Here is a 26,695-nt window from a genome sequence, read left to right on the forward strand (position 1 = left end):
TTTAGTTTCCCTGAAGTATGCCTGATCAGGTTTACAGCTTACTGTTTCAGCATCTTTCTTTGTGCCTTAAGGCCTTTTGCAGTGGCTGCTATTTGTGACATTAGGGGTTGTGGTAGTCGGTTTCCCAAAGTACGTCACATGGGGGTTGTACCCAAGTCTCCTTTTAAAGATTCCCGCCTTTAGATGTAAATAAATGCATTTTAATCCTTTGTCTTCCTCCTTATTGCAAAGAACTTTGTAATGTCATGCTCTCATTTTGTTCTGGCATTTTTCTAGAAAACTTAGTGAAACTGTTGCCAACTCTCTTGTTCTGTAAAGCTCTCTACCAACCCCATTTCTGATTTAGCGAGTAGTAATGAAGGTGCTAAAATTAGTAAATTGGAGCATCACAGTTCTGGTTTTGTTCATAGTACATTAAGTTGGTGGGTTTGATGGTATCCATTTGGAAGAGTTGCACTTCATGTGCAGCTTTTTGTGACTTGCAGTGACTAGTTTTATTACTAGGAATGTTGGCAACTTAGAAATGCTATGTCATTGCTGTAAAATGACATGACACAATCACACTCATTCTATTAGTTCTTTCACTACTTTTTGGTAAATAACCCTTCTTTTAAAGGACTGATTGATCGCTTCTCTGTTCTGAAGATTAAAATGCAATTCTTGCACTAGAGATTTTTTTCCAAATGAACATGGGAAAATCTGTCTTGTTTTGTTAACTGGAGTGCTGTATTTCTTTTTTAAGATGGATGTTAGATATAATGAAGTCCACTGTATCATATGTTACCTGGTATGGCCTTAGTATCTAAAGAACTCTTATCCAGTTGGCTGGAACAGCAGGGTATCATTTCTGGATTTTGTCTTTAATCTAGCTATTTTTGGTGAGAAAAAGAATAATAAAACATCTCTTGTTTAGTCTGACTGCTCCCATGAGCACAGAGGGAAAGTGTTTCCAAATAGAATACTTAGAAAAAACAATAAATCCTCCTCATGTTAGTATAGTGCTGTTCCCTGTGAGAAGTAGAATCATTCTTCAGAGCCAGGACAAGGCAGAAAATAGATTATTTCAGGTTTTCATCCATCTACTCATTTGTAGCTGTGTTCTTCATTCTGAAGGTGCAAAGAAAGAGGTGGTAAGAGAATTGATTATTTTTTTTAACCCTGTAACTTTATATACAATAATTACTGGAAAAACTGATTTGCAGCAAACTCTGTGTAGTCCCATTTGAGCATTACACATCATAGCTTAACTTGTGATGTATTTATTTTAGTAGACTAGTGAAAAGCTAGGATATCTGTGTAAAAAAGGCAAGCTGTTCTGTGTAATATCTGACTTCCTTCCTATATAATGGTCTCAACCAGAGCTCCAGGCAGAATCTTGGAGCAGCTCATGCCCAGTCTTCTAGTAGGGAATTAGCAGGGATTTGCTATTTTACCTAGTTACTTGTGTTCATGACACCTGCAGGTACATAATCTCTGAAACCTTTTAGTTCTTTGTCAAGTTTAGTCAAAACTTAGATTTGTACCAGAAAATGGGAAGGAAACCAATGAATGTGGATACAGCATGATTGCACAGCTTAAAGAAACATGGCTAAAAAAAGCTATTTCTGGAGCTTAGCATTTTCCTGCCTCCTGCAAAAACTAAATGAAACTGCCATGTCTAATCAGTCTCAAGGGCTTCAGCCACACTTTAAGCTTTGTCAGATGTGGAAAGCAGGAGGGACTGATCTCCCGAGGAGTGAAACACTTTAACATTTCTTGAATTTGGGGGATGTCCAGGATATGTATATGGAAATGTATGGTTTGTGATAAATGAGAAGCCAGACCGGCAGACTATTTTTGGCCTTAAAGTGCATGAGGTCAACTTCCACAGTCTCATTACAAAACTTGGAAACTGTTTTCACCTCTGGTCCAAATGCTGCGCATATGGGAATGCCATACTTTTCATCTCCATGGCTCTACAGCTTTTGGCTTAAATGTACTAAATTTTGCAAAAAGGAAGAAAATACAATAGCAGTGACGCTACAGTTGATGAACTTCAAAATCCAGAAGTAAAAGCCACTTTTTTGGTTGTTTTTTTTAAACCCTCTGGATTAACCAACTGCTTTTCAGATTCATTCAGTATACTCTGCATCTTCTGCACTGTAGCTGTGATCGGAGCCTCAATTTCTTCTAGTCTGCAAGTAGATAAAGGACAAAGTGGAGAACTCTGCACTCAAAGCTATCAAACCTGTAATGCAAAGCAGAGTGGCCAGATTTGTTTAAACATTACTTGTTCCTAGCTTTACTGCTTAGCATGTGAGACTTGGGTTAAACTACGAAGAATTTAACCTATGAAGCTTATTTACAATTCAGGTGAACTAATTAACATCTTAAGCTTATTTACAATTCAAGTGAACTAATAAACATCTTAAGACACACCATAGGGGCTGGAAGGGAACTTGCGTGGAGCTTTTAACTTAGGAGGCTGACAAAGATACGCCTTCATAGTGGAAGGAGACAGGTAGAATGTCTGAGCCAGCAGGTTCTTTTCTTTAAATACTTGTTGGACGTGCTTTTTTTTCCTCCTTTTTTTCCTGGTTTGGCTTTTTCTGAATGAGGCAAAGGTACATGATGTAATTTATTCTGGAAAAGAGTGGAGTTTTAAATGTGCACGAAGCCTGCAGCCCACTTAGATACTTCATGTGAGCATGCTATTCTATCATGATGTTCTAACAGTGATTGTTTAGGAAGACATGAATTAAAGCCTCTTGAGAGGAGAGTGGTAAGGAAAACAGACTTGGGTATGCTGCATTAAAAGAACATTGTCTTTGTGCATTAAGTATCTATTCATAAAAGAAGTTTGCAGCTAATTTATTTATGATGTCTAAAACTCAAGTTCTGCAAAGCCTTTGCTTAATTCTCTTATCTTCTACTTAACTGCATACTTCTAAATGCTTAATTTTTTCATTTAGAGTTTTAAGTTTCTTTTGGTCTGTCCTGCGCTCCGCCTCTATGCACAAGAGGTGATTTATATCCAAGCCTAAGATCAAAACCTTTTTTATAACATAAAGCAGAATGTGAAAATTAAAAAAAAAACCACTGCTAAGACCTAGCAAACTCTTTTGTTTGTCTGATTTTGTGGCATGGCTAGAGGAGCTAGTAACCTAGCCTAATACCGTGTGAGGAGAAATTTGTCATGAACAGGTATAACCTAGATGTCTGAGACATTGTTGAAGTCTTCACGTTTATGTGTTAGCATACAGTTAAATGAAAAACTTCATCTGGTTAGGAGCATGCCATCAAACATTGTACATAATACTGCAGTACGCCCTATATATCTGCCCTGCTGTTGCTGTCCTGTGGGTGGTACTATGTTGGCTGCCAATAAAGACTTAACAATGGCCTTTTGTTTCCTCAGTTCCTCATTGTTCCTGCAATTGTGGGTAGTGCCCTTCTCCACCGGCTTTCTGATGATCGATGGGAAAAGATAACAGCATGGATGTATGGCATGGGACTCTGTGCGCTCTTCATTGTCTCCACAGTATTTCATATCGTTTCTTGGAAAAAGAGTCACCTAAGGTATCACTGTAGCTCTTGTATAAGATGTTTTATTTTCATGTTCTGTGATGTGTTTCTCAAGTGGTCAAAACCATGATTTTACAGAGGCTGGAGTACTTTGTACTGTATCGTGAAAAAACCACCTTTGGTTCTGTTAGAGGAAATAGTGAGCCAAGCTCATATGCAAACAAACTTAAAATGTCTGCTGCCTTTTTACAAGTAAAATATGTGTTTTTCTAGGCCCTAGTGGGTCTTAATCCAGAAGTTACATGGGAAAAACATAATCTAAGTGCATGATGGATATAATTCCATTGCAGAAATGAGAGCGCTGTCTGGGACTATGGCATGCTCAAATACTTTGAGGAACACAGATTTTGCCAAGAGAATTGTAATACAGTACACAGCTAACTGTCAGAAAGCTGCCTTGGAAATGAGGCAGCAATAGCAAAACTAAGATTTGATTTCTTTATTTCTTAATTTTATTTTATTTTTTGGTCCCATTATGGAACCTATACAATTCTGGGCCATAAATTGGATTTAACCAGTAGTCATTGAATAGTAACAGTTTCTGGATTAGGCAGAGTTGATGTGACACCTTCCTGCCTCCTTGCCAGAGAGCAGGATGCTTGATGGGGCAGAGATGGGGAGAGGAATGGAGGAGTGCTCATCTCCTACGTGTCCTGAATGACCTCCTGAAGTTGAAGTCAGCTGGACAGTCTTTCAAATGGTTTTAAGAGGTTATGGAGCTGATGGTATTTTCCCCAAAGTAATTCTGAAGTGTGTGAGGAAACTCAGATGATATGAAGGTGTTTCCAAAAATCTGTCTTGGTGACTTGTTCTCTCTCTTACTAGGACAATGGAGCATTGCTTTCATATGTGTGACAGAATGATGATCTATGTCTTTATTGCGGCATCATATGCACCATGGTAAGAAATCTGAAGCACAGCTTCGGAATTAAAGCTATTTCCAGTGTAAACAGTTTATCACTGCAGCTTTCCAAAATCTATAGGCATCTTCTTAGATGCAATTGACCTAATTCCACACTGTGAAATGTAACATACTTTAATCTCCTGGGATTTGCTGAACAAGAAGTAATATTAAAAAACAGCAGAAAGTAATTTATTTATATTCCACATCCCCAGTTTATGCTTCCCCCGCATCAATGCAAACACACCTTCTGCCTCTCTGTGTAGAATGACCATGTGTCTTCTCCCCCATCATGCCTAAGTTATAGCTCTACTTATTTTTAGCAGGCCCCACTACTCTTGTGTCAGGGTGGTCCATTCATTCATCACTCTTGTCTCTTGAAATCTTTGTACCTCCAGGTTAAATCTCCGTGAGCTTGGACCTCTAGCATCTCACATGCGTTGGTTTATTTGGCTGATGGCTGCTGGAGGAACCATTTATGTATTTCTGTACCATGAAAAGTAAGAATTATTATTTGCATTTAACTTTAAACTGAAATGAAGATGTGGGGGCTTTCTTGCTTTCTGAGTATCCAGCCTTTCACACATTGAAATAAGAGCTTTGAAACAGTGGAAACAGGTGATGAGAATGATGCAGGCTTACATCTCATCAAAAGATAATTGTATTCACCCTGTCATAACATGTCTTTAGGTGATACTTTGCCTTCTTTTAAATAGGTGGAAGTATCCACTTAAAACTTTAACTTTTGTTGCAAGAAAGCAGGGGTGAGATCGGGTCAAGTAAGAAACCGGTTGAAATGACAGCTTTCTTATGCCCCTAATTTATGTACATTGTGTATAGATTATACTGCAACATTATGTTGTTTATATATACTGATGCTTATTGACTCCTGCTGCTTTCTTGGTTTTGTTTGAGGTGCAAGTCCTTGAGTTTCAGATTTGAATTCTTGAGCCTGCTTTCATTACTTATCCTTAGGGAGCAAGACCCAACTGTTTTCTGTTTTGGAGATGAGCGACTGCAGTTCTTGTCAAATAAAAAAGTATAAGTTGTCTCAATGTTTTATTCTCACTAGTACTTAATGCAACTGGCTGCATCTAGGCAGTATTTAGAGAAGAAGGTATTGCCTGCAACTGTAGCATGCAGAAATAAATACTAGCTTTATTTTTGTTATAAAACATTAGTTGTCTGTCTGCATAGAGAGCTTTTTGAATACTTTAATGGACCCATGCTAACATTAAATTTAAAATATTCTCTTTACTGATGAAGGAAATGTTCATTCTCTTGCACACCTTCTTAAATGACTCAAATTGTTCCTTTTTAGGTATAAGATTGTTGAACTCTTTTTCTATTTAGCGATGGGATTTTCTCCTGCTCTGGTAGTGACATCCATGGTAAGGAATGTAACTGTTAACATTGCAAACACACAAACTTTTCCTTTTATAACTAGCTGAAGTTCCAGTGCAGCTCTCTTTCTCCTGAAAATATGTTAATTTTAGGCCACCATAATTGTAAATGTTCTCTGCAGAAGAACCAAATATATTCAGTTATATTTTGGGTTTATAGTTTACATTCAATGAAATGCTACCTTGTTTTGTTGAATCTGGGGGACAGGGTCTAGATAAAAGAGCTTAAGTTCCAAACTTCACTTTTGAAGACCCTCATTTCTGAAAGGATATTGGATGTAACAATTCAATTACTTCCATTTCAGTAAAACATATAAAGATGTGAAGTACATTAACCTGTCAAGGAATGTTTCTAGATTTTACTATTTATGAACTTACTTAATGCTCCACTTACCACTTACATATTGGGAAAGAAGCTTTTTCTTTAGGAAAGTGGAATGGACTTCTGATAACATGTCCTTTTTCTTGGTATATGTAAGAGTTCTCTGGAAAACCTGACCAATTGATGTTTTGGTCTGGACCAAGATGGAGGGAAGTAAATTGACTCTTGCCTCTTTCAAAATTACTTAGAGGCAGCAAAGCTAGAATATTTTGTCTCTTACTAGAGGCTTCTTTTTATTGGTGAAGCAGGGGAAAATTGAAAAGTTGAAGTAGTTACAGTGTATCAGTTTGATACAGTTTATCTGGGATACTTGATCTCTCGGCAGTTGGCCTGTGTGTGGGGGTTTTTTTTTTTTAAAAACATTTCTTGGTGTGTCTGTAAAGTATCCTACTCAGTCTTGTCCACCTCAAAACTGTTACTATTATTTGTACTTATGCACTTTAAATAGCTTTGAATAACCCTCTCTGCTGCTAATATAAATCTGACACCTCTGCAAGGTAATGCCTTAACTGTTCCACGTGACTGCTGTGCTACCCCAAAACCTTGCTGGATGCTTTATCCAACTAGGAGGAGTTGCATTAAACTCCACGCTTACACACAGTAATGTGGTTTACTTTTTCTCCATTTTTGTTCTGCTAATAAGCACGAAGCAAAACATCAAACTTGTCTTAATTCTTGAGTTACCCAGCTATTATTTCCATTGTGCTATTGAGACACATAAATATATTATTATGTATTTCACAGTGTAATATAAATATACTGGTTTTCTCCCTTGTCCGTCTGTCATATCCAAGATGTTTTGAGTTGACAGCCAGCTTTCTTTTCTTCTTTTGTGCATGAAATACCCTTTCCCTCCTTTACACTGCACCCCTAATCTTTCCTTGTTAATTGACAGAGCAACACCGATGGACTTCAGGAGGTTGCCTGGGGAGGCGTGATCTATTGTCTGGGTGTGGTGTTCTTCAAGAGCGATGGAGTCATTCCGTTTGCCCATGCCATCTGGCACATATTTGTGGCCACAGCAGCTGCTGTTCATTACTATGCCATTTGGAAGTACCTTTACAGGAGTCCTGCAGACATAATTCGTCACTTGTGAGATATACATATATATATAAAAAAAAATAATCTGCACTTGGCCTCTGTAACAGTATTATTTGACTTAAGGAATTTGGAGAAATTGGAAAATTGCACAGAAAAACTGCACTGACTTTGGTAGTTCTCTGAACACAATTACTGTGAACTGATGTTGTGCGTGTCCTGCAGTTGCCCTTCGTATGGCAAGTGCTGTAAATAACCAAGATACTGTACTGCAGTACCAAGAGTCCATTCCATGTTAGTAGAACTGGCTACCTGATGTTTACAAATAAATTTTGTATTCTAGTTTAATGTTACAATTTTTAACTATGTGAATTTTTCTAAATTAGTGATTCAAATGGTGAAGTCAGTGCAATAGTGAAAATGTAACTCTTTTGATTTGAAATTGGTTACTATCACCTTTCCACTAGTCATTTATTAAACATGAATCACAGACAAATGATCCACTTTTACCACCCATTATCTTGGTATAATGTGACTTTTATAGAAACTTGTGTTTTTTGTAAACTTTAAAAGTACATTTATTGAACTGAAAACACACAACTGTCATCTATGCAGTTACTCATGTTGCAAAATCTTGCAAGAAATGGTTACATTCCACATACTGTACTGACAAGCAAACATTGTACCTCTTCCAAAGGTTGTATTACAAGCGTAATTGTAATAACCACTTTTACCAACTAAAATCTAAATGTGATTCTGCTGAGTTTTAACATGATAGCATTCTGCTCATCTATAATACCACTTAGCACCTGAATTTTGCTTTATCTGTGTGGAAATTAAGTGCTTTAAAGGAAATAGTTGACACGAGTTTCTCCTTGCGATTCCCAATTCTGCTCCGTGCCGCCCAGCCGGGCAGCGGTTGGATGAAAGCTGACTTACCGCAGGTTGGCAGTATTAAGGAAGGTGGACGGCTACTATCGCCCTACCCAAACCAGAGTCAGTTGATTCTCCAGAACATGTAGACATACACCGGTGCTGTAATATTAAGGCTTGGATTTTCCAAGGGATTTAAATGGGCCAAGAGAACCAGTTCCCACCAGCTTTCGTTGGGGTTCTGTTGGGAAATCCTGGTCAGAGCAGCAGGTACAGAGCAATTGCTGACCACTTGGAATTCATGGTTGTGGGATCTTCGGCAAGTTGTTGAACTTAATACGGTGTCGCTTGTCATTCTGGGACTTAACACAGAGTAAATCTGGTCTTTAACTGTATTGCTGTCTTTCTGTCCAGGAAACCCAAATGTGGTAGCAAGTCGTGACTGTGGAACATGTGCATTAAATGACCAGATGTAGGAAAGTCACTGTAATACTGTTTGCCCAATACTTGTATCCTGTCCCACTATATAATGAATGTCTTATATTAAGATTACTTTATCCTTTTTCTAATTTACTCAGTTTTTCATGTCAGTATTTAAAAACAAAACCAAAACGTGTTGCCTTTTTCAGATTTTGTTCTGGATATTGCCTGTCTGCAAACAATAAATAGCAAGATAGGGAAGTTTTTCAAGGTACCATTTAATATTGCACCTAGATTTGCCAGTGGGTTGCATATTTTAGAATCTGTACATTTGTATACGGAATTTACAAGAGGGACAAACTTTAAATTCAAGGCATTGAAAAAGAATTGCTGTACGGTGTTAGCAGGTGGTTGGAGAAACGGCACCACTACAGCAGACTAGTTAACTGCCCCAAAAGAGTCTAAATGGAACAACGGGGCAGGTAATTCCTAGTACAACAGTCTCGCACATCTGGATGCCTCGGTTTTTTAACATTGTGTCTATTTTAATATTTTCCACTTTTTGTGAGTTCATATATTTTGTTTAAATGCAGTACTGTTAAAGCCACTAAAATACATGTAAAGGTTTTCTGTAGTCAAAAGTGAAACTATTGCTTGAATATGTTTGTTTTAAGTTAATTTTTCATGGCATTGCTTTTTGGAGTGTTTGAAATGGTTTTTAAAAAATTTCAATTCGCCAAAAATATTTTGAATTACTGTATTCTAGTCAGTATGATAATGAATGTACTAGACTAACAATAAACATTTTGTGCAATTTGGAAACTTGTATTCTTGGTGGTTGGTTTGTGGTTTTTTTTCCCTTCCAACACTTAGGCAGGAAGGTAAGGGACTAACACTGATGGCACTCTGGATGCGAGAGATCTGGAGTTGAACCTAATGACCCTCATGCTCAGTTTTTAAATGAAAAGAGTAGGAAAGATTACAATCCACATAATTCAATTTGTGGTATGGAAAAAAGTATGTTTATGTGTAAATTTTGGTCAATATTGGGAACTTGCTACTTTCCCCTCTGCTATTCTGTATCAATTTTCTTACACCATTATATTCTGGGGTTTGTTTCTTTTTCAGTTATATAACACTCAAACACACAATTTTGCTCCTCTCCCTATAGCAGTATCATTGCATAAAATGCAGACAAGCTGAACTAAAAATGTGTTTCTGTCTGGAAAACAAATATGTAAATTAGCCTTTGAGGTTTTTCCCTCTGCCTAATTGCAGCTCTCCAGGCTGATTCCTCCCAGGAGTAACAACAGTGTAATGTTTGTGGCAGTAGCAGAGATGTGATTTCTTTGTCTTCCTGAAGGAAATGCTTTTTAAAAGCACTTGCTTCTCTATTTTCTGTGCCTCTGGGCTTTGGAAATGCAACAAGTACACGGAGTCTGACTGCAGCAGTGATAACGTGCATTTTAGTTTTGCAGATGGACCTTTCTGGAGGGTGTCTAGGATGCAACAGGTACTCTGAATACTGGATACTTCAGTCTCATCGCTTTTAGGTCGTATTTTTCTAACATAACATTGTGTGTTTAAAAGCTAGTTCAGTTATCTGAAGGGATTCATCTAAACTTATTCTGGAGTGCACTTTGAATTGGTTTTTAATTCAACAGCAAGAAGGAATGTAGAAAGAAAGTATTAATTTTTCTTTCTGTTAACAAAAGCAGTAATAAAGTTTCTTTTCCAATTCTGTCTTCCCCACATCCCTCTCAATTTTTTGTGATTATGGTAAGAAATTGCGTGTCTGTCTTCCAGTTCTAGGTAAGTATTGAAGTCCTCTCAAAGGAGGTTTGTGTGTCTAAACGTGGTGTTTGCAACTTTGGCTGTGCCTGTTGAAGATCTGCTCTAAGACCAGGATACTTCAAAGGCTCTTTGAAATAGTGCTTTACTGTGGTTTTCCAAAATTTTAAAAAGTTACTGAAATCCCAGATCTTCAGAACTGCTCAGAGTTATCAGACAGACAAGATGGTTCCATTTACGGTGTTTTTACAGTTTTTGTTCTAATGAATTGTTTTTGCCAGGCAGGCAGAGTTCCAGTTGTTCCACAGACCGGTGGTTCTCGATGCTGGCAACACACTGGGTGGGGTAACGCACTCGTGAGGCTCAGGGCTGTCGTAGGTCATAAATGGCAGTATGGCTTCTTACGTGATTTTCACAGCTGGTAACGGAACTCTTACGTGCCGATATGTGAATTGTGGAAGAGCTGCTTCCTGGGGAAATACGTGTGTGTCGGAGGCTGGAATGAGCAAGTTAAGGAAAAGATACTGAAGTTTTTCATAGAATTTTTTCTATTAAACCTCTTGCTTAAATGTTCTGCGCGGTCAGGACTGTGCTGCTTGTTTGGAAACCTCTTTGAGTCACCTATACAGTGGACCTAAATAAAGAATTGTATTTAGCCACGTGATTTCTCTGGAGGCTAAGGCTGTCATGTTCACATCATGCGCTTGACTAAGTCTTTTCTCCGTGATTTGCTATTTTTAAAAGAATGCAGGATGTTAGTCTCCGCTCACTAATTGCTTTCACCATCAATAGGTGTCATAAGATTAAAGCTAAAAATAGTTAACAAAAGAAGGACCAGGAGGGCGAGGCGGGTGCTTGCCTGCTCCGTGCCATGGGCGCCTTCAGCCTTTCAGCCTTCCCTGTAGCGCTGAGCAGGTTGCTTAGCTTGCGGCACGGCCCGTGTCCTTCAGCAGCTAGAGGCTGCTCACCGTCGTCGTGCTATTTGAAAGTGTTTCATTCATCGTTTGAATAAATTCAATAAGCACTGTTATAATCTGCAAAGGGAATGTGCATAGGACACCCGAAATGTTCGCTAGTGGCTATTTGGAAGCGTTCGGATGCTTTTAATTTGGTGTTACGGCAGTGCTGGGAGGACCGGTGCTGCCCGGCCGTGGCCCAAGCAGTAGTGGTAACGCTGTGCCTGGGACTGAACGCCCCCAGGCTGCTCAGTGTCCGGTTTTGCAGCCTGGCTTGAAAACTCAGCACAAAGAAGTTGGAGGTGAAGCACCTCCAGAGTTTCTGTACCACATACAGTCCGAATGAATGGAGTAGTTCAGCCTTACAGGTCCAACCTCTAGGGAAAGCTGTGGTTTCTTTAAAAAAAAAAAAAAAAAAAAGTTTTAAAATTCCTGTTTAGATAATATTTAGTAGCAGGCTGACATTTTGTTACTGAGCTGGGTGCCTGTTTACTGGCTTGTTTTCACCCCAGGCATCCTCCTTCTGCACGCGGTGAGCCTGACTGCGAGCAGTAAGGGTAGCAATGCTTGTTCCCTCCGTAGAACCAGGGCACTCGTTACTAAGGATAAGCTGGGGAACCAAAATCCTCTTGCAAAAGGCTAGCAGGGAAGCCAGCACCAGTTTTATAACAGAAGTTACATCATTGACTCTAATGAGGCTGGTGTGCTCTCCGGAGGATATATTCAGATGTCTTTGTTGCTTAGCAGCATGAGCCTGGCCGGTGGTGGATTTGTGTGCCCAAATCCTTTAGGTGCCTTTGAAAAATCTCCCTTAAATTTTCATGTAGGTGAAAAGCTGTTAGTAGAGACCTACTGAATTAGTAGGTTTAGCTCCAGCAGACTTCTCCTCACTTTCTGGCGTGTTGTGTTTGCTTCCAGGAGTGATGCAGAGCTGTGGTGTGCAGGCAGTGACCAGCCATGGTATGTGGCTTCCGTGACATGAGCAGCCAGTGACCGAGCCTCGTCTCCAACAGGATGTTCGGACCGAACCACAGGATGTTTGGATGGAGAGCTGTAGTTATTCACGGTGTTGAAACACTGACACCCAACCCACACAGCTACTGAACTTAGGGAGCCTGTGGCACGTTTGGCTTCAAAACCAATGACTGAGTAGCATCGTAAAGGCTGAAGGATTGAACATCCTTGCTGGGGGAACTCAACCATCTTCTCAAATTAAAAACCATGCACTTGGGAAGCTAAGGATTATAGTTTAGGAAGGGAATATGGATTTTTTTTTTTTAAATATGTGCCTTCATATATGAACATGTTTGAGTGAAAATTGCTTTTGTCTTGAAGCTGATGGTGGTGCTGAGCAGCTTAATCAGCCTCCTGCTAAATCACTGAAAATAAAGCTTGAAGGGACTCTGAGATATTTTTAGTCCATCCTCTGCCTGCAGGCAGGATGAACTCTGCCTGTCATTCCTGACATGCTTGTCCAACCTGTTCTAAAAAGTCTCTCACAATAGGCATTTCACAGTCCTCCCAGGCAGTTTATTTCAGTGTTTCACCCTCTGCCCTCTTAGACTTTTTTCTGCTGTCCAAACAGTATTTTCTTTGCTGTAATTTAAGCCCATTACTCCTTGTCCTGTCTGCAGTGGGCTCTGAAGAGCCCTTACAGGCAGCTTTTATACAGCTGGAGACTGTCACTTCTTCCCTTGCTTTTTTTCTCCCCTAGATTTAAACAAACGCAATCCTTTCAATCTTTCTTCACAGCCACTTCGTTTAACAGAGCCAGCGGGATGCTCCAGAATGACTTCAGACACAATTTTCCCAGTTGATAATGTGATACACGGACATGAGAAATTAGTGACAGCGCAAAAGGCAGGAGAGGTGGAAGCAGGAGCTGTGATCCCGTGTTTCAGGGGAGGGGGACAGCCAGCCTGGGGCGGGCAATCCCCGAGGAACCAGCGGAGAGCTGAGAGGGGAACCGCTGGAGGAGAAATCGGCCCCTCCTGGGGCACAGCATCACCTTGGAAGGAGGAAAATCCCTGAGGGGCAGCAGGAAAGGAAAAGGGAGCGGCACTGGCTGGGGAGGGGGCTGGAAGTGTCACACAGTTGGCTTTTATGCAACCAGGGGAGCGTGAGAGTGTCAGGCGCTGCGGAGATGTGGCGTGGCTTCTGGCCGTGTGGTTCAGGGGAGACAGGAGCTGGGACAAAGCACCAGGAGCCTTTGGAGCACCCTGGCCACGGCCTGGGGCCGTGCACCACGCAGCTGGGCGAAGGTGCAGCAGCAACGGCGACCTGGAGCTGGGTGCTGGGCACCCACCGGGGAGCCGCTGGTTGCAGCGGTGCCGCTGCAATGGGCTGGGTAATTTCTGTGAGGGGCCTTGGCGAGGGGCTGCATGCCTGCAGCCAGGTCCTGCTCCAGCCACAGTGCTCTTCTCCCAGCTCTGCCATCCCACGGCATCCAGGAGAGCTGCTTTTCCTTCTTCGTAGCTTTTTTGTCCTGGCTATTGGTTGGTCTTATTGTTTTGTGAGTGGGGATTTTTTTGTTGAGCGCCGGTGGGTTTTTTTTTGTTTGGTTGGTTGCACTTTTTTAAAAAAAACCCTAATTCTGGTTTGCTTTACTTTCTGGACTTCTTTCTTAGTACTTTAAAGCAATCTCTCCCCCATCCACAGTGCTGTGCTTGCTCCCCACGCAGCTCCCAGCAGCGCCTCCAGGACAGCCCCTGCCTCCCAGCCGGGCTGTGCTGGGGGTCCCACCAGCCACACGCTCGCTGCTCCCCAGCAGCAAAGCGCTTGCCACGCTGCAAATAACTCTTCCCACTCGAACCAAGGCCAGGGCAGCATCAGCGCGTGGCAAAGCTGTGGCGCTGATGGGGTGATGCTGATGGGGTGATGCCGATGACATTTGAGTCTTTGGCCTCACAGCCCCTGGCCACGGGTCTGGTCCTTGCAGGGGCGGCGGGGGTGTGTGTGTGTGTGTGTGTGTGTGTGTGTGTGTCTCTTATCCTGCTGCAGCATCACGGAGGGAGAAGAGCACTACGGAGGATTTAACTTGGTATTAAGCAGAAAAAAAACTGATGGTGGTTTTTGAGCTGAGCCCAGCGCTTGGGAGCTGCGACGGCTCTTGCGTGACCCCTTGCGTCAGTGCTGCCGGAGGGAGCCGGGCCCGGGATACACTCGGTGATGGATGACACCGGGGCAGCGGGGTGTGTGTGGGGGGTGTGTGTGTGTGTGTGTGTGTGTGTGCATGCAGCGGGCTCGGTGCTGGTGCAGAAACGCGGCTCTGCAGTCGCACCCACGGGTATCTCCCTTTTCTCGCCTGCACATTTGCATTTAAGGGATGATTACATGTAAAAATGAAATGCAAATATGTAGTGGAAACACACTGGTCATAGGCATGAGAGCAAGTCCTATTTATTACTTTCAGGTATCACTTCAAGGCTCTGTTCAGTTTTTGTTTGATTTTTTTTTTTTTTAAATCAGGCCTGATTTGCTATGGCCAACCGAGCTACCACACATGCTGTGAGTACGGTTGCCTGTTTATTTAGCTCCTAAATAACTTTTTTTAAGCAGTTGGATAAGCATAATAGAGAGTCTAAAGAGTCTCAAAGCTTCTTAAATGTTGACAGGTTTCAAAAAAATGGGGCTCGATTAAAAAAAGAAAAAAACAGAGAGAGAGCAGGGAACCTTGAATGCCCCGGTCCTGGAAGAGCTGCCGGCTGCGGGCAGCGGCAGAGCCGGGCTCCGCTGTGCCTGGCACAGGGACACTCGGGACAGGCTGCTTCACGGCGGGCAGAGCCGGGCAGTCCCCACCGCTGGGTGCGGGTCCCTGCTCTCAGGACTTCTGGAGGCACCAGAAGCAAAGCAAAGCCTCGGCTGTGCTGGAGCCTGCGTCTCCAAAGCCGGCGTGGCGTCCCTGCCAGCAAGCAGCGCTTGCAACGCGATAAATGACACCCTGGTGTTGATGCCACTAATCCAAACCATGGTCTTTACACCTCATAAAGATGTGTTTGGTTTATGTCTCCAGGGCCTGGGGAGGAGGATGAGCAGGAGGGACAGGAGGAGCTGCTCTTGGGCCTTGTGCCCAGCCTGCTGTGGCTTTTTCCTTTGCAGCCCCCGAGCTGTGGGGTGGCTGCGGGCGGGTGGTGGGAGCCGGGGGGCCACCCGAGGGGGGTGTGGGATGTGGTGTCTGTCAGCGTCTCCCCGCAGGCGGCCGGCCGAGCCCCTCAGGCCTCCAGAGGGCACCAGGCACCGGCAGATTAAAAACTCAATTAAAAGCTGCCTTGATTGAGCTGGTTCGGGGTTGTGGGGCAGCACAGGTGGCTGCACCTCGCTGGGAACTGGCATTCCCCCCCCCCCCCCGGCACGGTTTGGGCCGGTACCCCCGGTGTTTGGGGGCCGCCTGGCTCGGGGGGGGGGGGGGGGGGGGTGAGGGGTGGGTTTGCAGCCATGCAGTGAGGTTTGAGGGGCTGAGCCCCCGTTTGGGTGCTGCTTTGCAAAGAGGTGACAGTGCCCCCCCCCCCCCCCCCCGGGTGGGAGCGCGGAGCCAGTCAGTGTCTGTCACTGGTGGGAGTTGCTGCGGCGTGGGGAGAGCGGTGGTGCCTGGTTCGCGGTGTTCTTTTTATTTAACGTTGGCAGCAAAGTGACCCGACCTGCCCCGAGGTGTCCACGGAGTGGGGGACACGGGATGGGGATTCGGGATGGGTTCAGCACACGCGTGCACCTTGGTGGGGCCCCGGGCTGGCAGGAGCGCCTCGCGGGAAGGGTAAAATCCCGCGGGAATAAGCTGACGCTGTGCTGCTGCAGTGGAAAAGCGCCCGGCCGCCTGCAGCCGGCGTTGCACACACAGAGTTGCACACGCAGAGTTGCACACACAAATGGGGAGACACCCCGCTGGCGTCGCTGCTCGTGGTGATGCTGCTCGGTGTCAGAGCCCCCGCGCCGGGCACGCGGGGGTCTCGCTCTCACGAGCACGTGGGCACCGCTCTGCTCATCACAACCGGCTGGCGACGCGCGAGCCCCGCACGTGTTTCACGCGCATCGACGCCCTCGGCTCGTTGTGGGAAGCAAACGGCACGTGCGGTGTCGCGACGCTCCGGCAGGGCCCAAGGGGCCACGCGTCGGGCTCAGCCGTCAGCGGCCTCTGGGCAGGAGCGGGCACGCGCCGGGGCGGGGGGCAGGCAGGCGCACGCGCACACACAGACACACGGACACACGGACACACACACAGACACACACCACACACAGACACACACAGACACACACCACACACGGACACACACCACACACGGACACACACACAGACACACACCACACACAGACACACACAGACACACAGACACACGGCCACACGGACACACACACAGACACACACCACACACAGACACACACCACACACGGACACACACACAGACACACACCACACACAGACACACACAGACACACAGACACACGGCCACACGGACACACACACACACACACACCACACACAGACACACACAGACACACACCACACACAGACACACGGACACACACACACAGACACCCCCACCCCCCCATGTGCTGCAGCAGCTTTACTTCGAACACACACACACACACGTGTGCATATAGCTAGCTATACATTCACACGTATCTATAGCCATAGGGTTGGGGGGGGGTTGTGTGTGTGTGTAGGGGGGATATACACACACACACACACACAAACTATGGCTACAGATATGTGTGACCCTGTATAACTAACCATCTTTATAAACAGTTGTACATACACACACACATTGAAAAGTTTTATCTAGCTCCATAATCTACATTATATACCTAAAAATAGATTATTTTATACACTTATGTATGGCATTAAAATGCTGCTAAATATGCTATATTAATAATAATTCTTAAATTTTAAATGTACATGTGTACACTAATGAATATCTAATTCTATGTGAAAATCCTGTCACGTATATTATTCTATATAAAAAATACAAATGTCTCTAAAAGCGTGTATTATCTGTTATATACGTTACATAAAATATAGTAATAAAAAGCTGCTGAAGAGATGCATCATCTAGAACACATTACACATCCGAGGGCTTCTGTCTTAGAGTGGGACTTGGTACCTGACCGAGTTTGGTTCCTGTGAGTGTGGGGCAGGGCAGCATGCCGTTATATACCACTAAAATCTGTTTTATATATAGAAATATAAAATTAATGTATTGAAAATATGCTCTTAATAACACAGAACATTATAGCAATAAAATATATAGTTATAGATACATAAATGGAAACCTGTTATTAAATTCTGCTAAATCTGCTGTATGAACATATAACGGAATTTATACCTGTATATACAACTGTAAATCTATAAATACACAGAGCTATAGCTATGTAGACACACAAGCACACACGTGAACACAAGACTGCATGTGTGTGTGTGTGGTACGACAATCTATTTTGTGCATAATATACAGCATATGTCGTAAAACCAAACCCTTACAGCAATAAAAAAATCTCTTTATGCATATTACAAAGCTGTGTTAGTGAGTAAGTAGTGATCAATCTACTATATGAAATATAATTCTTACAGTTGTATCGATATAGATATACAGCGAGTGACTGACACACACACAAGTGTTGGGGGAAAGCGAGCAAGTGTGTGTGTTACAGCAATTACATTTTGCGCAGAATATATTACATATATATCTATGTATGTCTATTAAAACCAGACTTTTTTTATCAATAAAATTTGTGTGCATTAAAAAAAAAGGCATGTTAATTAAGTAAATGCTGTTCAATATGCCATATGAAAGTATAATTATTAAATGTATGTCTAGCTATGTGGGTATACAGAGATATAGATACACGTGCATGTACACACATGGGGTGGGGAGAGAGACTCTGTGAGTATGTGTGTAGTAGAATGACTATACTTTGTGTCTCGACATATTAAAAATCAGACCTTCATATTAATAAGATATGTATATGTTTATAAATAAAAAAGTATAAAACTAGCTTGTAAAACCAAAAATCTGCTAAATATGCTATATAAAATATAATTTTAACACTTTAATACACTTTTTTTACATGTGTGTGTAAAAATGTATTAGCTTTTAAAATAGCTCTCATGAGTGTTCATGCGCACACGCGCGTGCACGCGCACACGCACAGAGAGGCACAGGGCAGAGGAGAGACAGCGCGTTTCTGTGTTAGTCAGACATATATTTTGTGTGCAATATATACTATATATTTAAATCCAGACCTTTATATTGCACTGATTACTATTTTTATATGTATCTTCCAATAAAATTTTTTTTTAAAAAAACCCTTCTGTAATTCTATAACATATGCTATATGAAAATAGCATTATAAGTTTCTGGATGGGTAGGTAGCTACTGAGAGAGTGAGGAGGAGGGGGGCGCCTCTGTCTGCGCATGCCTGTGTATTTATAATTAATATACCTTGTGCATAATATGTACTGTATATTAAAACCAGCTCTTTATAGCAATAACATATATAATTACAGATACATAAATACCATCCTAGATATTATTAAGTTCTGGTAAATATGCTGTATGAAAAGAGAATTGAATTTATAGCTGCATATACAGCAGTGTGTATATATATATATATATATACACACACACACACACACAGAGATATAGCTATATAAACACATCTGTGATGTGAGAGTGTGCGTGCTTATGTGTATTATGACAAATCTTGTGCAAAATAGGTAGCATTTATTGTAAAAGACGTTTATAACAATAAAATCTATTTTTATATATATTTAAATGCTATATTAAGCAGTAAATACTGACATACTACAGGAAATATAATTATTGATTTTGTGTCTATATAGACATATACAGAGAGAAAGAGAGCAGCAAGTGATACGGGGGGGGAGGGGAGTGTGTACACACACTGGGGGGGGAGTGTGTGTGTGTGCGCGCGTGTTACAGCAAATGGGGGGGGGGGTTTGCCTAATATACAACATGTGTGTGTATATATAGTAAACCCAGCCCTTTATAGCAATAAAGTGTGTGTGTGTGTGTGAGAAAAGCTATAAAGCCATACTAATCAAGGAAATTATGCTAAATATACCACCTGGAAGTGTAATTATTCAATTTGTATCTCTATGTGCGTGCGTGTATATATACACACACGGCTGTATGGAGCTATGTGTGTACGTGAAGATACACACACGGGGGGGGAGGAGGAGAGAGAGTGCATGTATCTATGCATGTTCATACTGAAACTAATATACTTTGTCTCTCCAATACATTGAAACCCAGACCTTTATATTAAAAAAAACCCCAAACCTACTTTGTGTATTTATAAATAAATAAAAATCTAAAACTAGCTTTTAAGAATAAATTCTGGTAAATATGGTATATAAAATATTATTTAAAAACTTTTTGTATATACACATATTTTGTGTGTATATATCCATTTATATATATTTTTTTTATATATATATATAAAAAAACTAGTGCACATGCATACATGGCAGGGAGGAGATTGAGTGAGTGCATGTACCTGTGTTATGAAAACGTTTACTCTGTACATAATGTATACCATGTATTAAACCCCAGCCTTTTGTGTGTATCTATATCTCATGCTACGTGGCCAGCTAGCTACAGAGTGTGCGCACGCGCGGGTACTACAACACATCTGTGTTCTGCGTAGTACAGCATACGTATATTGAAAACAGTCCTTTATATCAATTAAATCATTTTGTATGTATATAAGCTATTTTATTAAAGTACATTCTGTTAAATATGCTGTAGGAAAATATAATTATTAAACTTCTAGATACAGAGAAAAAGAAGGTGTGTTTGGGAGTGTGTGCACACATGCCTGTGTGTATTATAACAAATATAGTTTGTGCATCTTATGTAACACATCTATTAAACCCAAACAGCCCTTTATACCAATGAACTCTCTAGCTATATGCGTAGCCATATTTTAATGACTAATGTGCATAAATAAAGTGTCAGGCATTAGTTATTTTCTCGCTCACTGTATGTACTGCATATAAACTACCTATCCTAAGAGCATGTAGTAGCTGCTATGTCTTCAATATAAATTATTGTCTAACGGTGATTAAAAGTAATGAGTTATTTTGTAAACTAGAATAAAAAAAATACTCCTTAATATACAGCATTTTATGGATGTACTGGTCTGTGCACTGTATATTAATAAATGATCACATCTCATGATAAATAAAGTGTATGTAAATGATGTAATATAGCATACACCGTAATTTTAATACTAATATATTATTACATAGAAGTAAAATACTGTCTTAAAACAGGCAGTAGTCCTAAATATACTACAGTTAGAAATATATCATCTAGAGCCACGTTTGGTGCGGCGCGTTCACTCTCGGAGCTGGGCCCTGGCAGCAGGTTGGGGGGATTTGCACCCCCCCGTTACCTGGCTCCGACCCCCGGTGGGACGCAGCAGAGGCCAGAGGCTGTGGGCGCTCACAGACCAGCGTATGGGGGGAAAAATTAAACCATGTATACACCCCACCTCGCAAAGCCCTCTGCCCGACCCGATACACCAGAGCAAGCACACAGGTGAGAGAAGAAAAATTTAAAAGTTTATTAAACATTAAGAATAACAGACAAAAAAAAAAAAATTGGGCTGAACAGCATACAGGATGCAATCCATTTCATGTCATACAGTTAATTTGATCTTATTTGTTAAACTTGTAATTAAACAGATGCTGTCTTGTGGTGTTGCCAGAAATACGATGGTTGATCACTTGTAAGTTTTAATACACTTTTCTTTTTCTTCACATAGAAAAAAAAAGTCAACGAAAAAATAAAAATAAACTGCACATCTCTATTGTAAATTACATGCAAAAATAGTCTCAAAGCAGTAATTGGGGTTATTACAAACCCACAGAGGCAAGACACTCAAACGTTAGGGGTGCTCCGGCACGGCTGGACTCACCCCACTCGCACGCCGAGCGTGTTTGTGCTGGTCTGCGCAGGCACAACCAAGGGGCACGACGCCTCGCTCGGGAGCCTTCCTCGCACTTTGAATTTCTTGCTTTTGTGGATTCAAGTCAGAACTTTATTTCCATGGCGCTAGGTTTAGTGACTTAGCACCATTCAAAAAAAGAAAACAAATAATCTTCCTCTGCCTCCTCTGCCACGGGCTTTCCCACGGAGAGCCCCGAGGTGCTCGTATTCACAAATACATCTCAAATTCAATTTATTTTGAGAGGGCATTCTTTTTTAAAAAGAAAGCATTCACTTCTAAATTTCAGCAAAAACAACAAAAAAGAAGACAAGCATTTTACCAATGCTTATGGTTTAATAGAGGTCAGTGAATTATTTAGACACGCTATGAATTATTCTGCAAATATATATATTTCTATTTTTATAAAATTACAATTTCTTATACCTACAAGCTCCTTCATGAGCAACAAAGCCATCAGAGGTGTGATGAGCCCAGCTAAGCTCTCCTCGGGAACTGAAAATGAGCTGAACTTTCTTTAATTGTTATTTTGGGGAAACAACCTTGTTAGAGAACCTGGTTTTTCCCAAGTTTTAGCCCACATATTTTGCCTTTTTTTTCCCCTCTCTCTTTTCTTTAAGGGTGAGCTTTTCTGAGGAGCCAGGATACCCAACTCCCACGGCAAGCCATGAGTGCCCAAGTCCCACAGGCTCCTCTGAAAGTCCTCGCCCCAGAGAAGGCGCCAGCCTGCCCGAGCCGGGTGCGCAGGCTGAAGCTGAGCAGCCTTCGGCCTCGCTGCAGCACCCTTCAGCCCCCCTGAGCCGCACGCCTCCCGCGCAGCAGGATGGGGCCAGGAGGAGCTGGGCTGAGCAGCTTTGGGGGCTGCCGGGCAAGGTAGCTGCTGAGAACCTCTGTGCTCCTCTGCGGCCCTGACAATAAACCTGTGATATCCAGCCTACAAAAACTACCATCTCCCACCCCTTCCCTGCCCAAAAAGACACAACAGAATTCTCTGTAATTTTTTTCCAAGCTGCCTTTGACATTTTGAAGAAATCTTTGTGGTCGCAATGCAACCCGCTGATGGCGCTAGCTAGGTACGTACCAGCTGACCTCATGCACACCACTCCTGCTGTTCAAGCGTCACCCCAAGAGTAATTGTCGTGAGGGCGATTATAAGCTGTGGCGATTTGCTGTGTTGCTGCTAAAAGTGTATCCGCGGCAGTGGCTGGCTGAGCCCTGCCACCGTCAGGCTTCTTCTAAAGGAAAAAAATGTTTATTTCATAGCGGCGACAGCAGGTACACCGACTCGTGCCAAAGTCTCCTTTCTCTACCCATGCATCCAGTGCCTCGTACTGACCTTTAGAAAATAACTTACTACGCTTTAAACTTTGCTGCAGCACACGGAAATTCAATTTGCTGAATAAATGGTCCACAGGCAAGTACTGCGCGTTAAGGGACGTTGACAAGTCGGGTATGTTTGAGGCAAAATACTGGGAAAATGCCATTGATGCGAGGGTATTTTTAATGCTGCACAAAATGTTGAGTCCTTTGTAACAATCTCCTGAAGCATGAATAATGATTTAATGGAATGAACAACCTTTTTTATTTGAAAATAATGTCAAAACACTTAGAAAACTGTGAGCAAGACATGTAGCACCATATTTTCCTCACATGTTAATAACTGTATGCAGTACGTACAACTGTATACATGAACAGAGCTATTTATAAAAAAAATTCAGCTGGAAACAGATTCTAGCAGCAGCAGCAGATTAGAAATGACTATGAGTTTTTTCATGTTACATATTCTTTTTCTGCCTTTACAAAATATTGTATTGTCCAATCAATACCTGACTGAAATCCATGTTGTGCTTTGTCCCTATTAAACAGTTTATGTGTTTCTGATGGAAAATAATAAAGTCTCTCTTTTTCAGTAATATGGAACATCCTGGAAAGCCATATTACTTCCATAAAAATTTAATTTAAAGCACAGAACATGCCGGTGTGCCAGTGGTAGGCTTAAAATATTAAAGATTTTTTTAAAAAACCAAAACAACCAACAAACCCCTAAGCATTTCCTTTCTGTACAATAATGGAGAATATATATCTTTGCTATATATTTTAAACATGGAATAGCTTTTTCTTTTTGCTATATATATGTCTTTCAAAATACATTGTCAGTATTTGTACTTGAAAAATACTGTACAAAACGAACATACTATAATTATTCTGTATAAACTTTATACATTTTATAATATCTATTCTTTTGGTCTATAGTAAACACTTAGATTGATTGGATTAACCACAGTATATGACAACACCATCCCCTTCTGAAATACACCAGTGTCTCTTACATTCATTTTTCAGAAGTCCACTTTATATTAGAACATACGCGTTCAAAAGCAAATAGAGTTTAAAACAATAAAGTTCAGAACCATCAGTTCATGTCACACTCAAAACAACAATCACTAGGAGAAATGGGCTTTGCAAACCAGTGACTTCTTCTAACTGAATAAAAGTGATTTTTAAAACAGCAAGATATAATCCACAGAAAATATATTACAAAACATGGGAAAAACAACTGAATTTAGGTATTTATTCAATTTTAATCATGAAATAGAATTTGAAGAAATGCATAACTAGCTGAAAACAGAAAAGCCCCTCAGATTTCGACATTGGATCTGATTTGATACTATTAATTTTGTTCTCATTTCAACTAATTATCCTGCTTCTTATACATGCGCTCCCTATAGCAGGGACACAATTAGCATGCTGACGTTAATGTGTCTTTTACTTTATAACTTTTTGTTAAAGACATTAAAACTCCTGTTGGGTAGGGAAACCATCCTACGTCCACTAGGAACATCCGGGCAGCATGCGCGCTAGCGTACAATAGGATTATTGCTTCAGGTACAGACAGTGCAAAATACACACTCTGTGGTCTACCAACAGTACTCCTACCTACCTGGGGTCTGTGGAAATAAAAGGAATCTTAATAGCTATAGAGAAGCCATTATGGGATCTATAATGAGTATAGCTAAATCAGTCTAACAGCACTTTAAATCTGAAGACAATTATCACCAAAACTTAAAATACAACAAAAGCAATCTATAAATTAATATTTCTGCAGTGTAGTACTAAATTATTTGTGCACTTTATTAGCATGTTAACTTTTCTGATTAGACATACTTAAACAATAGCTTGTTACTCTCGAAAAAACTGAGATCTACTTTTTTTTCTTTTTTCTTTTTTTTCCTTTTTTATAATTTATACTGGGATCTTTCCAAGTAAATCAGGAGGATGGAACTGGTTACAATAACATAAAAACCCTAATCTGAAGCAGCACTGAAAAAATATAATAAAAAGCTTACTATGGCGGTTCTCAACAGTCCAGGTAAAAATGTGGCACCCTTTGAAGAGGGCTTCATAAAAATGGGAAGTGCTGAGATGCGTGCGCACGCACACACACACACGCGCACATGCACACACACAAGCACACACACATACACGGACGTGTGAACACACATGTGCACACATATGCAGGTACACGCATACGCAAACAAAAAAAATAACGTAAGTCAGTTTTGTTTCTGCTTCTGGTAAAGTGCTGAAGACAGAAAGGTTGGTTTGGGTGTGGTGCTATCAAACAGGAAACACATTGTCCATCTATTCAAATGCCAACCTGCAACAAAAAAACAAAAAAAAAACAAAAAAAAGAAAAAAGAAAAAAACCCCGCTCCCCCCCCTTGAATTTACAGGGGACCGTGTCGAGCTTCGTACTTTGCGAGCACGTTCTTGCATTTGCCCAGCTCTTTCCGTAAGTCGGCCACCTCCTGGCGGAGAGCCGAGTTCTCCTTCTCCAGAAACGAGGCGCGGATGGCAATCTGGTTCTCCTTCAGCCGGCGAGCATCCCTCGATCGCTTAGCAGCCATGTTGTTCTTTCTACGCCTTGCCCAGTATTTGTCATCCTGCTCATTAAACACAGACAGAAACGAACAAGACGTTAGATTTCAGTACACTGAGCAGCCACCCCCATGTGCTCTTTGCCACAGCCTCCGGACTGGGGATGACTTCTTAACTCTGCACAATGCCAGGCACGGCTGGGACAAATGTTACGGATTTACATGGCATAATCCACCCAGGGAGCACAGGTGCCTGCCCGTGTTTCTGTCAAAATGTTTATGATAACCCCCTCATCCTCTTGGCTGTGAATTCCTCCAAGGAAAAATGAAGCAATATTCCAGGAGCACAGTTCATCTCACATCTCCGCTGACCTAGTTAGCACATCCACCTTCGCATGTGGTGACTCACTCTCTACCGGTTGCTGGAGCACTACTAATTACCTCCTGTATGTCCCTGCTCGTCTTTGCCAGCCAACACCTGGTTCGCTCTCTTTGCTGGTATCATCCATTTCGTCTACCGTTCAGCTCTTTTCTTCTGTTCAAAGCTCTTCTCTACAGAGCCCCAAAGCGTTCCTACTCGTACCCTAGAACAGCAAGTCACTGGAAGAGGATTCCTTGGCACAACAAGGATGGCTGCTTTGGTACCATCCGCAAAGAGATTAGTACAATAGGCTTTGTGGAAAAAAAAGCACTTGCCAGAAATAGGTCCGCTAACCTCTGAAGTTTCATAACCTAACACATTCCCAAAGTGTTACCCCTAAAGATTTGCCTCTAGGAGATCACCTTATTGCATTGATGCATCAATGGCTCTAAAGTCACGACTTCATTTCACCTGATTTTTCCACTCTTCAAATGAAGTGGCCTTCAGTGAAATGGCAGCTTTAATGTTGCTGTGAAACTGAATTAAGTTCTAGAAATTTGGAACAACTCGGTAAATACAAAGTGCGTAGAACCTCGCACAAAAAGTGAAATTTGGTCCCCTGCAGAGTGAGAGCGATGCAGCCATTCACCCTCAAATTCCTGGTCAAGCCATACAGCTCAAACTTCCCCTCCTGGAGTCATCCCTCCATTTTTATACGCTTCCATTTGCTTGTGTGGCTCTCTTGTTTCACAAAGTGTGGTAGCACAGTTCCACATCCACCACAAGGACCACGAGCCATCTGCTCCAACGTTGCTCTGAATACACCAATACTCACCGCTCCTCTGTCCTTCAGCACGAAGCGTGCCAGGCCTGATACTGCTGCTCTGCATCTTCTCCTGCTGCTTGCATAAAGGCAAAGCAAGAGCACGACAACTGCTAGAAGTACTCTACAACTGCTTTATATTAGTTTAGCTTAACGAGGTGTGCAGCAATGCTGATTTGGAGTCAGCGCATCTCTAAACTGCTCTTCACCTGTACTTAGATGGGATCCCCAAAAATCCTCCTAAAAACAAGCATGCAGCAAAAAAGCTATGACCCAAATCTTGTTTATAATTTCCCATCTCATTCCACTCTATAAAAATCAGCTTTAAGCAATTTATTA

At 41.8% G+C, this 26,695-nt stretch overlaps 2 protein-coding genes across 3 annotated transcripts in view; one reads left to right on the forward strand and one right to left on the reverse strand.

Annotated features, from left to right (window-relative positions):
* The window catches only part of MMD (monocyte to macrophage differentiation associated), a 45,957-nt gene extending 36,550 nt beyond the window's left edge, over positions 1 to 9,407 (forward strand). For both annotated transcript variants that reach the window (XM_054846251.1, XM_054846252.1), the window contains exons 3-7: positions 3,398 to 3,558; positions 4,390 to 4,464; positions 4,864 to 4,965; positions 5,787 to 5,856; positions 7,146 to 9,407. In XM_054846251.1, coding sequence (XP_054702226.1) covers positions 3,398 to 3,558; positions 4,390 to 4,464; positions 4,864 to 4,965; positions 5,787 to 5,856; positions 7,146 to 7,346 — 609 coding nt within the window. In that variant the 3' untranslated portion in view covers positions 7,347 to 9,407. The remainder of the gene's footprint in view (positions 1 to 3,397; positions 3,559 to 4,389; positions 4,465 to 4,863; positions 4,966 to 5,786; positions 5,857 to 7,145) is intronic.
* An 11,479-nt stretch (positions 9,408 to 20,886) lies between these two features.
* HLF (HLF transcription factor, PAR bZIP family member) overlaps positions 20,887 to 26,695 on the reverse strand; it is a 37,144-nt gene continuing 31,335 nt past the window's right edge. The window contains exon 4 of the mRNA XM_054846575.1: positions 20,887 to 25,238. Coding sequence (XP_054702550.1) covers positions 25,023 to 25,238 — 216 coding nt within the window. The 3' untranslated portion in view covers positions 20,887 to 25,022. The remainder of the gene's footprint in view (positions 25,239 to 26,695) is intronic.

The sequence above is a fragment of the Grus americana genome, chromosome 18, assembly GCF_028858705.1.
Source record: "Grus americana isolate bGruAme1 chromosome 18, bGruAme1.mat, whole genome shotgun sequence".
Classification (NCBI taxonomy): Eukaryota; Metazoa; Chordata; class Aves; order Gruiformes; family Gruidae; genus Grus; species Grus americana.